This window comes from Phocoena sinus, chromosome 10 (assembly GCF_008692025.1).
Source record: "Phocoena sinus isolate mPhoSin1 chromosome 10, mPhoSin1.pri, whole genome shotgun sequence".
Lineage (NCBI taxonomy): Eukaryota > Metazoa > Chordata > Mammalia > Artiodactyla > Phocoenidae > Phocoena > Phocoena sinus.
This window is the reverse complement of record NC_045772.1, coordinates 63,668,853-63,682,116: the sequence shown is the minus strand read 5'-3', so window position 1 is coordinate 63,682,116 and position 13,264 is coordinate 63,668,853. Positions and strand designations below refer to the sequence as shown.

The 13,264-nt window shown below is 49.1% G+C and overlaps 1 protein-coding gene across 4 annotated transcripts; it reads left to right on the top strand.

Annotated features, from left to right (window-relative positions):
* The first annotated feature begins 787 nt into the window (after positions 1 to 787).
* Positions 788 to 12,529, top strand: SMARCD1 (SWI/SNF related, matrix associated, actin dependent regulator of chromatin, subfamily d, member 1). Of its 4 annotated transcripts, none has more exons than XM_032644772.1 (14): positions 788 to 1,128; positions 1,781 to 1,968; positions 2,238 to 2,280; positions 2,378 to 2,500; positions 2,986 to 3,108; positions 4,172 to 4,288; positions 5,578 to 5,679; positions 5,971 to 6,132; positions 6,213 to 6,310; positions 7,545 to 7,680; positions 9,279 to 9,401; positions 10,520 to 10,621; positions 11,299 to 11,377; positions 11,873 to 12,464. In XM_032644772.1, exons 1-13 carry the CDS (start codon positions 952 to 954, stop codon positions 11,368 to 11,370), a joined length of 1,566 nt encoding a protein of 521 aa, XP_032500663.1. In that variant the 5' UTR covers positions 788 to 951; the 3' UTR covers positions 11,371 to 11,377; positions 11,873 to 12,464. The 4 variants fall into 4 exon arrangements, 3 of the variants coding, with proteins under 3 accessions (XP_032500663.1, XP_032500662.1, XP_032500664.1); XR_004351681.1 differs by having other exon boundaries at positions 792 to 1,128; positions 10,753 to 11,377; XM_032644771.1 differs by having other exon boundaries at positions 789 to 1,128; positions 11,299 to 12,464.
* The last annotated feature ends 735 nt before the right edge of the window (positions 12,530 to 13,264 follow it).

Sequence of the window (13,264 nt, the reverse complement as noted above, 5' to 3'; positions counted from 1 at the left end):
CGTTCTCTCAACCACTGCGCCACCAGGGAAGCCTTCATTCTTCTCTTATTTGAATAGTATTTAGGCCTTCCCACTAAGTGCTTAGAGCTGAGCTTGGCTTGGGGCCAAACAATCAGGGCAGGAGTAAGGAGGCGGGAGCAGGGATACTCTGGTCTTCCTGGGATAGGACAGGCAGACCATCACACCAGGAATGGTTTAACCACTGCGCAGGGGAAAAGGAAGAGGTCAAAGGCAACAAAGATCCCAAAGAGAAGTCCTAGCACAAAGGATTCTTTGGAGAGGGGTCAGGGTCAAACTTCAAAATAAATTTAAAATCTAGAAGCAGGTTAGGTTAAAGGTCACGGGGAAAGTTGGGTTTAAGTTCGAACGTGAGGTAGTTATTGAGGCACTTTATCTATGGAATGAGCCCCGGACTATCAACCAGAAGATCTGGATTCTATGTTTCGACTTCTACTGCTAACTTGTTGGTTGACTTTGCCAAGTTATTTACTCTGAGTTCATCTCTCCTGTTTGTAAAGTGGAGTAAACAGTGCGTACTCCTCTTCAGCGCGCTGGGCTTAGAGCAGGAAGAGAAGGAAAGGAAAATCAGCGCTTTGTAAAGTTAAACGCATTGCGCCAAGATGAAGCAGTTACTCCATCACCCTGAGCTGTGGTCCCCCTTTCCAGTTCGTCGTCTTCCTCCGTCGGCCTGGGGGCGCCCGCTCGCAGGGCCTCTCTATCCCAGAGCTCCTCTCTATGGTTTCCCCTCCCGGACCGAGAAGGCTGGAGGGAGTGGTCACACGCCTTTTCCGCTTGTCCCCCCCCTCCCCCTAGCCCACAGTCTCGCTGCCCCGAGCCTCCCGTGCCGGCGGGCCGGCCGGGCGGACGGGCGGGCGCGCGGGGGGCGCGCGGGGGGCGGGGGGAGTTCCGGTTCCGGTTCTTTGTGCAGCTGCAGCAGCGGCTCCGGGAAAGATGGCGGCCCGGGCGGGTTTCCAGTCTGTGGCTCCGAGCGGCGGCGCCGGAGCCTCAGGAGGGGCGGGCGCGGCGGCTGCCCTGGGTCCGGGCGGGACTCCGGGGCCTCCGGTGCGAATGGGCCCGGCGCCGGGTCAAGGGCTGTACCGCTCCCCGATGCCCGGAGCGGCCTATCCGGTGAGTGCGGCAGGAGGAGGGGCGCGCTGGCCGGGGGCGGGGCCGTGCGGGGGCCTGGGAGTGACAGGGGTGGGGGGAGGAGTAGGAGGGACTCGCCTGGGAGGGATTCGGGCCGTGAGTTGGGGTGCAGGGAGGCCGTGCGGGGAAGGGAAGGGAGGCAATTAGCATCCTCACCTGCTCCCAGGGGCATTGTTTTCTTGGGGAGTCAGGGTGTACAATCAGGGTGGACGAAGAAGTGGGGCGAAGCATGGGCCTGTGAGAGCTTGTGTGCAAAAGGGCCTAGGCAGCTCCAGCGCCCAGAGGAACACAGAAGGTGTAGCTGGCAAATTGAGGTCAGCTTCTGAGGAGACAGTAGCTGGCAGTACTCTCTGAGCAAATGTGGAATTAGAGATGTCCAATGCGCCAGATACAAAATAGACTGGGGAGAATTTGAGTGTAATCTAGCTGTCTTAGCTTTGGGGCTATATTTGAGGAAGCTCCAGTCATCTAGATTTCACAGAGATAGAGGGCTCTCCTCCCAGCCCACCACTGTGCTCCACCCCACCCCCTCAGCCTTGTTTCATTCAAAGAACTCAGGCCTCCCCCACTTTGCCTTTCTTGGTGGGGTTTGCAGGGGAAGCGATGACATCTCTGGGTCCTCTCCCCTGTGTAGAGACCAGGTATGCTACCAGGCAGCCGAATGACACCTCAGGGACCTTCCATGGGACCCCCTGGCTATGGGGGGAGCCCTTCAGTCCGACCTGGCCTGGCCCAGTCAGGGATGGACCAGTCCCGCAAGAGACCTGCGCCTCAGCAGATCCAGCAGGTCCAGCAGCAGGCGGTCCAAAATCGGAACCACAAGTAAGATGACCCCAGGGTGGAGGGAGGGAGGGAGGAGGAGGCCTGTGAGGATGCAGGTGGTGGGAGCCCCTCAACCAAGAAGTGGTGGTGCTGTGTCAGCAGACGGTGCTCATTCTTGAAAATTCTTTGCGTTTTGGGGGGATGGGGGTGTCTGACTTGAGACAGGCTTTGCAGTTCCTTCACTTCACTATAAACGGAGGTGTGGACAGCCTGTCTTCATGTTCTGGCTAGTTCCATCCCATCCTGATAAGAGTGTTTATTCCAAACAGTGCAAAGAAAAAGAAGATGGCTGACAAAATTCTACCTCAAAGGGTGAGTCCAGGCTATTATAGGTCTTCTTGAAGGTGTGGTGAGCTTGAGAATAGAGGTGGTCAGCTCTAGATCCCAATGATATCTTTCTGCTCCTAAGATTCGTGAACTGGTACCAGAATCCCAGGCCTATATGGATCTCTTGGCTTTTGAAAGGAAACTGGACCAGACTATCATGAGGAAACGGCTAGATATCCAGGAGGCCTTGAAACGTCCCATCAAGGTAACAACGCAGGAGAGTGCGAGGCAGAGAGCCAAAGGAGAGGCCGCGGGAACCTTCAGCAGGCTTGGGATGGGAAACCAAAGGCGTAGCACAGCTCTCCTTGGCATTTAAATTACATCTCTCCCTTCTGCCTACGAACTGAGAATTACATTAGAAGCATAAGAACAGAACAGCGAAGGGGGAGGGGCTTTTGATATTTCTTGCACCAGAAGATACCCTGTTGGTGTTTTTGCTACAACTGCTCTGCCACCTTGGGAACCTGGCACCTTGCATGACTCTGTCCATCTGACATCCTGGTGAATGCACTTGCACTCAGGCCAGTGGCCTGTACTCTTCTTCTAGGTGGAATCTCCATCCACCCACCCCAAGGACTGGGTAGACAGTAAGCCAGTCTGTTAGGAGTCATTTTCAGGTTTGGGGAGACCCTTGTCTTCAACATCAAACCACTGAAGCCCCACTATCAATCCTCTTTCTGCCTTCCTCAGCAAAAACGGAAGCTGCGAATTTTCATTTCTAACACTTTCAATCCGGCTAAGTCAGATGCCGAGGATGGGGAAGGGACGGTGGCTTCCTGGGAGCTTCGGGTAGAAGGACGGCTCCTGGAGGATGTGAGTTCAAGGTCCACTGTGGTCGGCATTTAGGGTGGGAGCTGCTGGGAACAAGCAGTATTGTCTGGTTGGCAGGAAGCCTGACTGGTGCTTACAGCTCCTGTTGGGAACAGAAGGGAGAGGGTCACTGTGTTCCCTGTACTAAAATACAATGGTTCTTTGTTTCTGGCTCCCACAGCTTGGCCCCCTCTGTGGTATCATATCGAGAACCTTATTGTCGTGGGATTTGATTTGTTGTTTACCTCCTTCCTGATGCTGCTAGCCATTGGACTTGGCAGTATCTGCAGATTTTTCAGTTAGTTTTTTTTTTTAAACCAAGTGAGTTTGCACTTAGCATTTGGGCCATGCTTTCCTCTCTGAATCCTTGAGGTCCTCGATCTCCACTGTGGCATCTCCATCTTCCCAGCTTCCATTGGAGACATTTCACAGTTTACGTGGGGTAGATTTCTCTGACAGGCTCTTCGTTGCTTTATGGGAACATCAGCTGACTGGTGATAGCCCCCAAACTTCCCACCCCAGAAGCTCCTTGGAGAAGCTCACCTGCCATTTCCTTATACTCTCTGGCTCTCTATTTTTAGCTGTTCACAGGCGAGCCAGCATGAATGCATTTTTCAGGAGAACCAGGGCTCAGTGTCAGAGCCTCCTTTTTCTCTGTATAGGTCCGGTCCATCTACCGGTGGTGGCATGTGATCCAAATAAAGCTGTTTTTGTTCTGGCTTTTTATTACCAGTGATTCATTTCCCCTGTAGAGTCAGACTTTTCTCTGTTTAGACTCGCTTTATTATGTGCAGAGGTTTGGCTTAACTTGCCCCATTTCCCTTGGGGAAATGAGGTGGGTACGTCAGTCACCCTATATGTGTTATAGGCTGCTTCTTCAGGGTTCATTGCTACTGTGACTTGTTCAGTATCCACAGACACATACCTTGCCATCTCCTAAGAGGTTCTCAGAAGACATTTTTGAGTTTTTTTCCCATTGCTTTTGTGGGTTCCTTTATTATGGGACTTTGTTTTGGGGAATTTCTTCTGGCCTTTTCTAACATGACCTCTCCTCTCTCTCCTCTAGTCAGCCTTGTCCAAATATGATGCCACCAAACAAAAGAGGAAGTTCTCTTCTTTTTTTAAGTCCTTGGTGATCGAACTGGACAAAGACCTGTATGGGCCAGATAACCATCTGGTGGAAGTGAGTAGTTCTGTCCTCTAGGCTTTGCTTTGACTTTATGACTGGAGGATGATGGACTTGGGAGCCAAACATTAATGTCTAGGGAAAGGGGAAGGTATGAATAAAGGGTTACCCCAGGTGTACAATTCCTCCAATGCAGTTTGCACGTTGGCCTCCAGGTGGCACTAGCTGTTCAGTTCTGGTACCGTTTGGACCCAAGAGCTTTTCCAGTCTGACTTGTCCCACCTTTTAAATTTTACTATCTTGGTTGCTGCCCCTACTTTCAAGGGAAATTCTGATGGAGGCCTCTTACACATGCCAAGCCATCTCTGCATCTTGCTTATTAAAAATGGTGAGATGTAGTTATCCACACACCATTCAACCTTTTTCCTGGTAACAAGTGCTGTGATTAAGGGGGTTAACTAAGGGTTCTAGTCCTTGCCAAGGCTACTTTTACAGATCTGGGACTTGCTTTTGGTTCCTGCTCTGTTTAGATTCACATTCCAAATCATCAAAAATTTTTTATTGTAATGCCTGGTTACATAGTGTTCTGAAGACTATGTCAGCAACAGTGTTCTTTGGGATATAGTCAAAACCAGAATAAGACAGTCCAGGGCTCCAGGTGAACTTAACCTGCTCCTTTCTTTGCCAGTGTAGCTGCAGCCCCTTAACCTCAACCACTAAGAGACATGGGAAGGTCTTTACCATCTAATAAGGGAAGTAAGTCATAGAATCAATAGAAATCTGTAAATGTATTGAACTTAACTTTACAGCAGTAGAGCATAGTGGCTAAGAGCGTGGACTGTAGAATCTGACACACCAGAGCTCTGATAGCAGCTCCACCACTTATTGGCTGTTGACGTTAGGCAGCTTACTTCACTCTTCTAAACATTAGTTTTCTCATCTGTAGAATAGGTTTAATGGTGCCTATCTCGTATGGATGTTGTGGGGATTAAATGTGATAATCCAAGTAAATGTCTTAGAATACCCGTGCACATAGTAAGTACCCAACAGATGATAGCTATGTTATTTTACTATACACATGTATATTATCCATTTTTGTGGATAAAATTATCACTGAAAGATCAGGCTAATTTAAATGTGACCCTGAGCAGTCATAATGAAAAGGTCAGTTGACTTACAGACAGGAATCCCAAAGTCATGTGCAGTTTTTTAAAATGTCTCATGCCGTTGCTCTTCTCCAGTAGCTTCAGTAATCAAAGTTGAATATTCAGTCATTACAGAAGCTCTTCCCTCCCACCCCAGCTCTTCCTCTGGGAGAGCACCCCCTGACATCTTCCTCTCTGTAGTGGCACAGGACCGCCACTACCCAGGAGACAGATGGCTTCCAGGTGAAGCGGCCAGGAGACGTGAATGTACGGTGTACTGTCCTGCTGATGCTGGATTACCAGGTATTCTGTGTGATGTGAGGGGGTCCAGCTTTCACAGCCACATCCCATCAGCAGTCTGACATTTAAAGGTTTAAGTCTAGTTGTGGGTAATTTGCCGCCAGACTGTTACCTCCCTAAATATAGGGATAGGGTCTTGGTCATTTCTGAGTTCCTGTTAGTGTTTTTCTGCCCCAGGGAAAGCACCGCATTAATGCCTGTTGACTGACTTGAACGTATGGCCATGCCAGGCACCTCATAATGCACATAGACTCAGCTCATTAGCTTCATCCCAAACTCTTTGGTTCTCTGTAGCCTCCTCAGTTTAAATTAGACCCTCGTCTGGCTCGGCTGCTGGGCATCCACACCCAGACCCGTCCAGTGATCATTCAAGCACTGTGGCAATATATTAAGACGCATAAGCTCCAGGACCCACATGAGCGGGAGTTTGTCATCTGTGACAAGTACCTCCAGCAGGTAAGAAAAGGACCCATTCTTTTGCTCAAGTCCACTGGAGCACTAATTGTGCTCTTAGCTGCTTCTCCTTTTTCCCGCAGATCTTTGAGTCTCAGCGTATGAAGTTTTCAGAGATCCCCCAACGGCTCCACGCCTTGCTTATGCCACCAGAGCCCATCATCATTAATCATGTCATCAGGTAAGCATGTGTGTGCAAGGCAGTGGTGTGCTGGAGCTGGCTTGCACCAGCTGCACAAGTCAGTTCTCAAAATCTTCAGGGATTTTGCAAGCAGGTTGTTAAACACAGTCGTTATTTAAGGTTAAATTATACAAACTTGCAATTAAATACATTATATTAAAAATAAGGGTAATATATACTCAAAAATTCATCATCTCTGAATTATTATATTAGTTTACTGGTGTTTGTGTTTTCGAGGTTACTTCTGTCTGTTGTGTCTGTATGGTGGAAATACCATCTAATGATGTGCTACTGCACATCCCTTCCCAGCTCCTTGATCAGTGATGTAATGTTGGCATCTTGAAATCAATCATGTCTTCTGTGTTATTAAAACACAGAAATCAGCAAATGCTACAAGTCAGGGCTTCTTGTTCTTCTTCTTCTTCTTCTTCTCTTTTGGAGAATCAGTTATTAGACATTTACCAGCTCATCACTGATGAGCTACGGTCTTTTCTCTGGGTGGTAGGACATTCCAAGCTGAGACTCCAACTCCATTACCTCCATCTGCTTTTCTGCTCAGAAGATGGATGAGCAAGGCATCTCTAGGCAGATATGGAGTGAAGGAAGGCACCTTCTCCTCAAAGCAGCATGTCTTCTGGCTGGATGTAGTCTTTGCCTTCTTTCCTTTATTCCATATTAATTAGCCTTCCTTTCATTAGACCCTGAACCATCATCACTCAGCCAATAGTAACTCCTACAACCTATACACTGGGTCAGTAGAAGCTAGTTTGTCCCATATTCATGGGCTTAAAGTTAGGCCACTTTTTATTTTGCGTGGTATGTGTTTTATTTGAATTAATTTTCAGGGTCAATTTTAGTTTAATAGGGGGAAGATACAGAAGATACTGTAGCGATGGTCTCCTTGTGGGGAGGGAGAAACTTACTTTTCATTGGATATCTTTTGTAACATTTGAATTTTTACCATTGAGTTTTTAAAAAAAATTAACTCTGTTGAGGTTTATATGCAATATATTACACCCACTTAAAATAAAATTTGATGATTTTTGGCAAATGTATACATCCTGTAGCCGTCACCACAAGGAACGTACAGAACAATTCCGTCACACCGAAGAGGTCTCTTGTGCCCTTTTGCAGTCGGCTCCTTGCCCTTCAGTCTTGGACCATCTTTTTGACCCTGTGTAATTAGGTCTTAGGGGACAAGCCCTTTACCAGGCCCCTTTGGTTTCCTCCCCAGTGTTGACCCGAATGATCAGAAAAAGACAGCTTGTTACGACATTGATGTGGAAGTGGATGATACCTTGAAGACCCAGATGAATTCTTTTCTGCTGTCTACTGCCAGCCAGCAGGAGATTGCCACTCTAGACAACAAGGTAGGGACCATGCCCTGGATAGTTGGGTGCCACCAGCCCTCTATCGCAGCTTCTTGGCTTCTTTTGATTCTTGATATTCATTCAAAACGTACTGCCACCCAGTAAATGCTAGGCACTCTGTTTGGTGCTGGTTGGAGCCAGACACACATGAGTTCTGATCCTTGGCTATCCCTCTTAATAGCTTTGAGCCTCAGTTTCTGATCTGCGAAATAGAGACCATAGTACGTATTTTTATAAGGCTGTTATGAGGATTGAATGAGACAGTGTATGCAAAGACATGACATTGTATCTGGCACATAAAAACAAATGGCCGCTGCTGCTCCTGTTGTTATTAGCGATACCATTATCAGACATAGTCCATGCAAGTAAAGCCAGAAAGGCTCTGGGAACACAAAGGAGAACAGGGAGGCCTTCCTGGAAGAGCTGATGCCCCAACTAAATCTTGAAGGACGACATGGGAGTCAACGAAAGGGGAGAAAGGAGGATGGTGCTTAGGGGCTTGGGGGGGCAGAGGCCATTCGAGAAAGAGGGAGCAGGGTATATGAAGGCCCAAAGATGAGCAGAGAGCCTGGCATGTTCAAGAAGTACAAGCTGCTTACTGTGTTAGATAAAGCTCGGGGTGCTGGGGAAAAGAAACTGGATAGGGAAGCAGGATCCTCGTCATGAAGCAGCTTTGCGGGGAAAACTGGCTTATACTTTGTCCTGAAAACTGGAGGGCCTGGTGCTCTTTGCATTTAGAGTGATCACTGGCAGGATGGTGGGGAGTGAATTGTAATGGGGGCGGATGTGGAGGAAGGAAGCCCAGTTAAGTGGCTGGTGCAGTGATGCATGTGAGATGTGTCGAGGGCCTAAACTTACGGTCCTGACAGTGAGGATGGAAATGAGTAGGTAGATTTGGAAGGTGTTAAGGTGAATTTGCAGGGATTTGGACACTGGATGGAGACGGTGGGGTGAGGTGTGAGGGAGAAGAGGCATTACGACGACCCTCAGGTTTTCAGCTGGGGTGTACAGTTGTAGTTACTAAGATTGGGAACAGGAGGAGAAGCAGGTATTGGGGAAAGGTAGTGAATTTAGTTTTGGAGAGTTTAAGGTGTCTTGAGATGTCAAGCAGGTGGATTGGTTGGAGTTTGGGAAATGGATTCTGGTCTGCAGACTGGGGACTCATTACCTTGTCAGTGGTACTGGAAGACATACAAGTAGATGAAATCACCAGGAAGAGTATAGAGAATGAGAAGAGGACGAAGAACAAAACCCATGGACCACAGCTTTTGAGACAGCTCTCTGTACCACTTCTTTTCTACCTGAGAGTGTTTCAGGACCCATTTATGCTGTGGATTAAATATTTAGCATGTAGCGTCATCCACAGTGGACATTGTGGAGACTAAAAGGAAAACTTCCCTCACGTGGGGTGTATAGAGACACGGTGCATATCACCTGCTAAGCGAATGCCGAGCGCCTGAGCGGTGGGGCAGCAGTGCCATTTGTGGGCTGCACTCTGTTCTTAGGTTGACAGCGGCACAAGAAGTCACACACTGCCTGCCATTTAACTTTGCATTTCCCCAGTGTGAAAATGTTATGAGCTTCCTTCTTCCTTTCAGATCCATGAGACAATAGAAACTATCAATCAGCTGAAGACCCAGCGAGAGTTCATGCTGAGCTTTGCCAGAGACCCTCAGGGTTTCATCAATGACTGGCTTCAGTCCCAGTGCCGGGACCTCAAGGTAAAGAACCTGGGACAGGTGCAAAGAGACTTAGATCCGTGAGGCATACATTTGCTCTGTTTCCGCAGCATGAGAAAGAGAGCCGGGGGGAAGTGAGGGACCAGACTTTCTTTAGTGTGTTCCAGGGCCCATTTTATAATTAAGTAGGGAAATGGAGGTGGAACCATCAAGTGTTTATCTAGTACTTAACTATGTGCTGTCACTGTGCCCCGTATTGGAGGCGATACAGAGTGGAAAACCTGATCTCTTTCAAAGTAGCACACATTCTGTTCGGAGAAACCATGTTACTGTGATTTAAAAAGTAGTAAATCATGTAAGACATTATTGGAACTCACCAGTACCAAAAAGGTAATACAAAGGAGAAGGGAGATTGATGAGGCTAGAATAGCTAGGGAAGGCTTCATGGAGAATTTGGGATTTGAGTTATATCCCAGAGAGGGGAGCGCCAGAAGCTCAGGCAGGAAGGTAGGAATGAGCGCAGAATGTGTGAGATGTGTCCTCAGTGCTTGCCTGTTCTGTGGTGATTGACTGCAGGTAGCCCGAGAAGAGGAGCAAGGGACGGGGGGTGCCTGAAAGGATCCCTGAACAAGGCAATGACTTGTTGACAGCAGAGGCGACTTTGGGTGTTGTTTTAGTGGTTTGCTAGGGCCGCCGTAGTAAAGTACCACAAACTGAGTGGCTTAAACAAGGGAAACGGTATTGTCTCATGGTTCTGGAGGCTAGAGTCTGAAATCAAGGTGTCAGCAGGGTTTGGTTCCTTCTGAGGGCTGGGAGGGAGAGTCTGTTCCAGGCCTCTCTCCTAGCTTGTGGTAGCTTCAGGCATTCCTTGGTTTGCAGATGGTGTTCTCCATGTGTCTTCATATCATCTTTCCTCTCTGCATGTCTGTCTCTGTGTCTAAGTTTCTTCTTTTATAAGGATCATACTGGATTAGGCCCACCCTAATGACCTTATCTTAGCTTGATCATCTGCAGAGACCCCATTCCCAGATAAGGTCACATTCACAGGTACTGGGAGGGCTAGGATTTCAGCATCTTTTAGGGGATACAATTCAGTCCATAACAGATGACAAGGAAGGAAACAAGTCTCTTCTGTGTCTTCCCCCTCCCATCTCCCTCAGACCATGACTGATGTGGTGGGTAACCCAGAGGAGGAGCGCCGAGCTGAGTTCTACTTCCAGCCTTGGGCACAGGAGGCCGTGTGCCGATACTTCTACTCCAAGGTAGGCACCTGGGGTGCACAGGAGAAACTGACAAAAGGCAGGGGGTCTGCACCCTTGATGGGGGTCAGTGGTGTTAGGTACCAACTTCTGGTTTGTCTCATCTTCCGCTCCCTCCACTATTTTCTCCTTAGGTGCAGCAGAGACGACAAGAATTAGAGCAAGCCCTGGGAATCCGAAATACATAGGGCTTCTCCCACAGCCCTGATTTGGCTGCACCGATTTCTTTATTTGGGCCCTGTGCTGCCTGCCTCATAGCACCTGCCTTGGTCTTGCTTGGGGCCTTCCAGGGGATGCTGTTGGTTCTAGGACAACACCAGAATTGAAGAGGGTCTCACATGATACCTGTTACCCTCTTCTTCTCCCACCCCATCCCTTCCTACCCCCAGCTTCCCTTTGCCCCACAAAGTTCCCATGTGCCTGTACCCTCCCCTGGTCTGCATAGGACCTCTAGATAGTATTAGAGAGAGAACCCGTAGTGGTAATCAGTGCATTGAATGGATTGGGCCTAAGGCCAAGTGGTCTTCAAGGGGACCAGCTACACTGATCCTGCCCTTCAGAGACCCAGGAGTTGGGAGCTTTAGCCCCTTCTCCGAGACTCAGGCCTGGGGGCACTCTATAAGCTAGTTGATCTCGGCTTTCCTGATAACAGAATCCAGTTTCCTTCCTTCCCTCCACAGGTTTGGAGCAAACTGTCCCTTCACTTGTTGCCCTCTAGCACTAGAGGAATCCTGGTTCTTGGGCTCCACTGAGCCCCAGGTCAGTCCGCAGCCCTCTGGATTGGCCTGCTGGCCCAGTGCTTCTCTTACTCCCTCGTAGGGGGTCCACATCAGTATTGGAGTTTGTTCTCTTAGTATTGCTCCCTCTCACCACACTCCCTGTAGCTGCTTTTTAGGATTCCCTCCTATCTGTCCTAACCCAGGGCATTTGAGTTGGGGAATCTTGCCTTTCCCTGTCAGAGCCCCAAGGGCCCTCACCTAGGGTACTGTCATTGCCGGCAGAGGCTGTTCCTTCCTGCTGTTGCTTGGAGGTGTGACTCATTCATTCATTCCACCCTGCCTCCCCCATCCTTTCATGGAGAAACAGGCCTAAAATCAAACGGGTAAAAGCCCTGGGCCATCCCTGTCTTCCTGTCCCTTGTCTGCCCAGTTGACACCCACTGGTGACTTCTAGGGCACTGAGGAGTGAAAGCGCCTAGGGCTGGAGAATAGCTCTGAGCTGGGTTTGTGACTCTTCCCTCTCCCTGCCTCACAGGATTGTGACTCCCCAGCCCCTGCCCTCAAAAGCTTCAGACCCCTCAGGTAGCAGCAGGACCTTGTGATCTTGGCCCCTTGCAACTGAGATGGTTTTGCATCTTTCCAGGAGAGCCTCAAATTCTTCCAGGTTGTATCACCCCTGAGTTAGCATATCCCAGGCTCGCAGACTCAACACAGCAGGGTGGGAGACAGCTGGGCACAGAGGGGGAATTCCGTTCAGCATGGGCTCTAAACCCGCAGAACTGACAAAGCCCCTGCTTCCCCACCCCCTCCTCAGGCTTCTGCGAGCTCATGCCCCAGCCCTGTATCCCTGACTGTCCCACACTGGCGACAGCAGAACTTCCTCCCTGTCTTCCCCTTCCTGTCATTATCCCACCCCTCCCTTGAAAGGTTCTCCCCAGAGTGACACTGGACAGACAGCCTCTGTCCCTGGGGCTGGAACCATGAGAAGGAAGCTCAGCACTCCTACACAGTGTCCCTGAAGATAACTTTTTATTAATTGAATTACTATGTTTTTTTCATGGACCAAAATTTTTTTTGTACTGTCTCCTTATCGATGTCACCCAGTTTTAATAAAAGAATCTTCTGAAGGATGGGTCCCCCTACCTACTGACGGAGAGCTCTTCCCTGAGCTTTCTTCTTCGATACCATTAGCCATGCTCATGGTGTTTGTTCATTTTATTTGACATATTTATTGAGCACCTGCTGCATGCCAGCTGTGGTTCTAGGCACTGGGGGTATGGTGAAAAACAAGATTTCTACCCTGGGGACCTCAGGTTCTCACCTTAGAGCTTGTTCTGTCAGCCCCAGTGCTCCAAGCAGGCCAGGTGTTGGTTGGGAGTAGTGGGCTTCATCACTGGATCTGAGAGTCCTGTCCTCAGTTCCCGTTAAGGAAGATTCTAACAAAACAGTGGCACTGCCATTCTCTCCCTTGTCCTTCTGAACTCCCCAGGGCACCTGCTGGCTCGAGGGTGCTATCCTCGGGTACCTGTGGTCCCTTACACTTGATGAACTTGAGCCTCCTCTAGAATTCTCAGGGCTCCTGTCTTCCTGCGGGCCGGCGATGTATGAGGACTGAAGACGTTTGTGGTCTGTGTGCCTGCCATTCTTTAAGGTTCCACTTTCTCAACCCTGAGTAAGATTTTAGTTCCTGAGACTGGCGTGCAAGTGCTGCTGTCATCCTCATACTATGGACAACCAAGCCTTCACTGGTAGAGTTGAGAAGACTCGGGATTGGGTCCCATTAGCAGAAGCATGAAATTCTGCTGCAGTTTCCATCATGCCTGCTTCCCACCTGGTGGTTCTTTACTTTCCTCCTTTGTGCCATTACCTAGCTTGGTTCTACTCAAGAAGGGGGTTTAGAACACAGGGTGAAGGCAACTACATTCCA

Coding starts and splice junctions, on each gene's coding strand:
- SMARCD1 (XM_032644772.1), top strand. CDS start 952: ATGGCGGCCCGGGCGGGTTTCCAGTCTGTGGCTCCGAGCGGCGGCGCC. Junction 1,969..2,237: donor GTCCAAAATCGGAACCACAA/GTAAGATGACCC, acceptor TATTCCAAACAG/TGCAAAGAAAAAGAAGATGG. Junction 3,109..4,171: donor AAGGACGGCTCCTGGAGGAT/GTGAGTTCAAGG, acceptor TCTCTCCTCTAG/TCAGCCTTGTCCAAATATGA.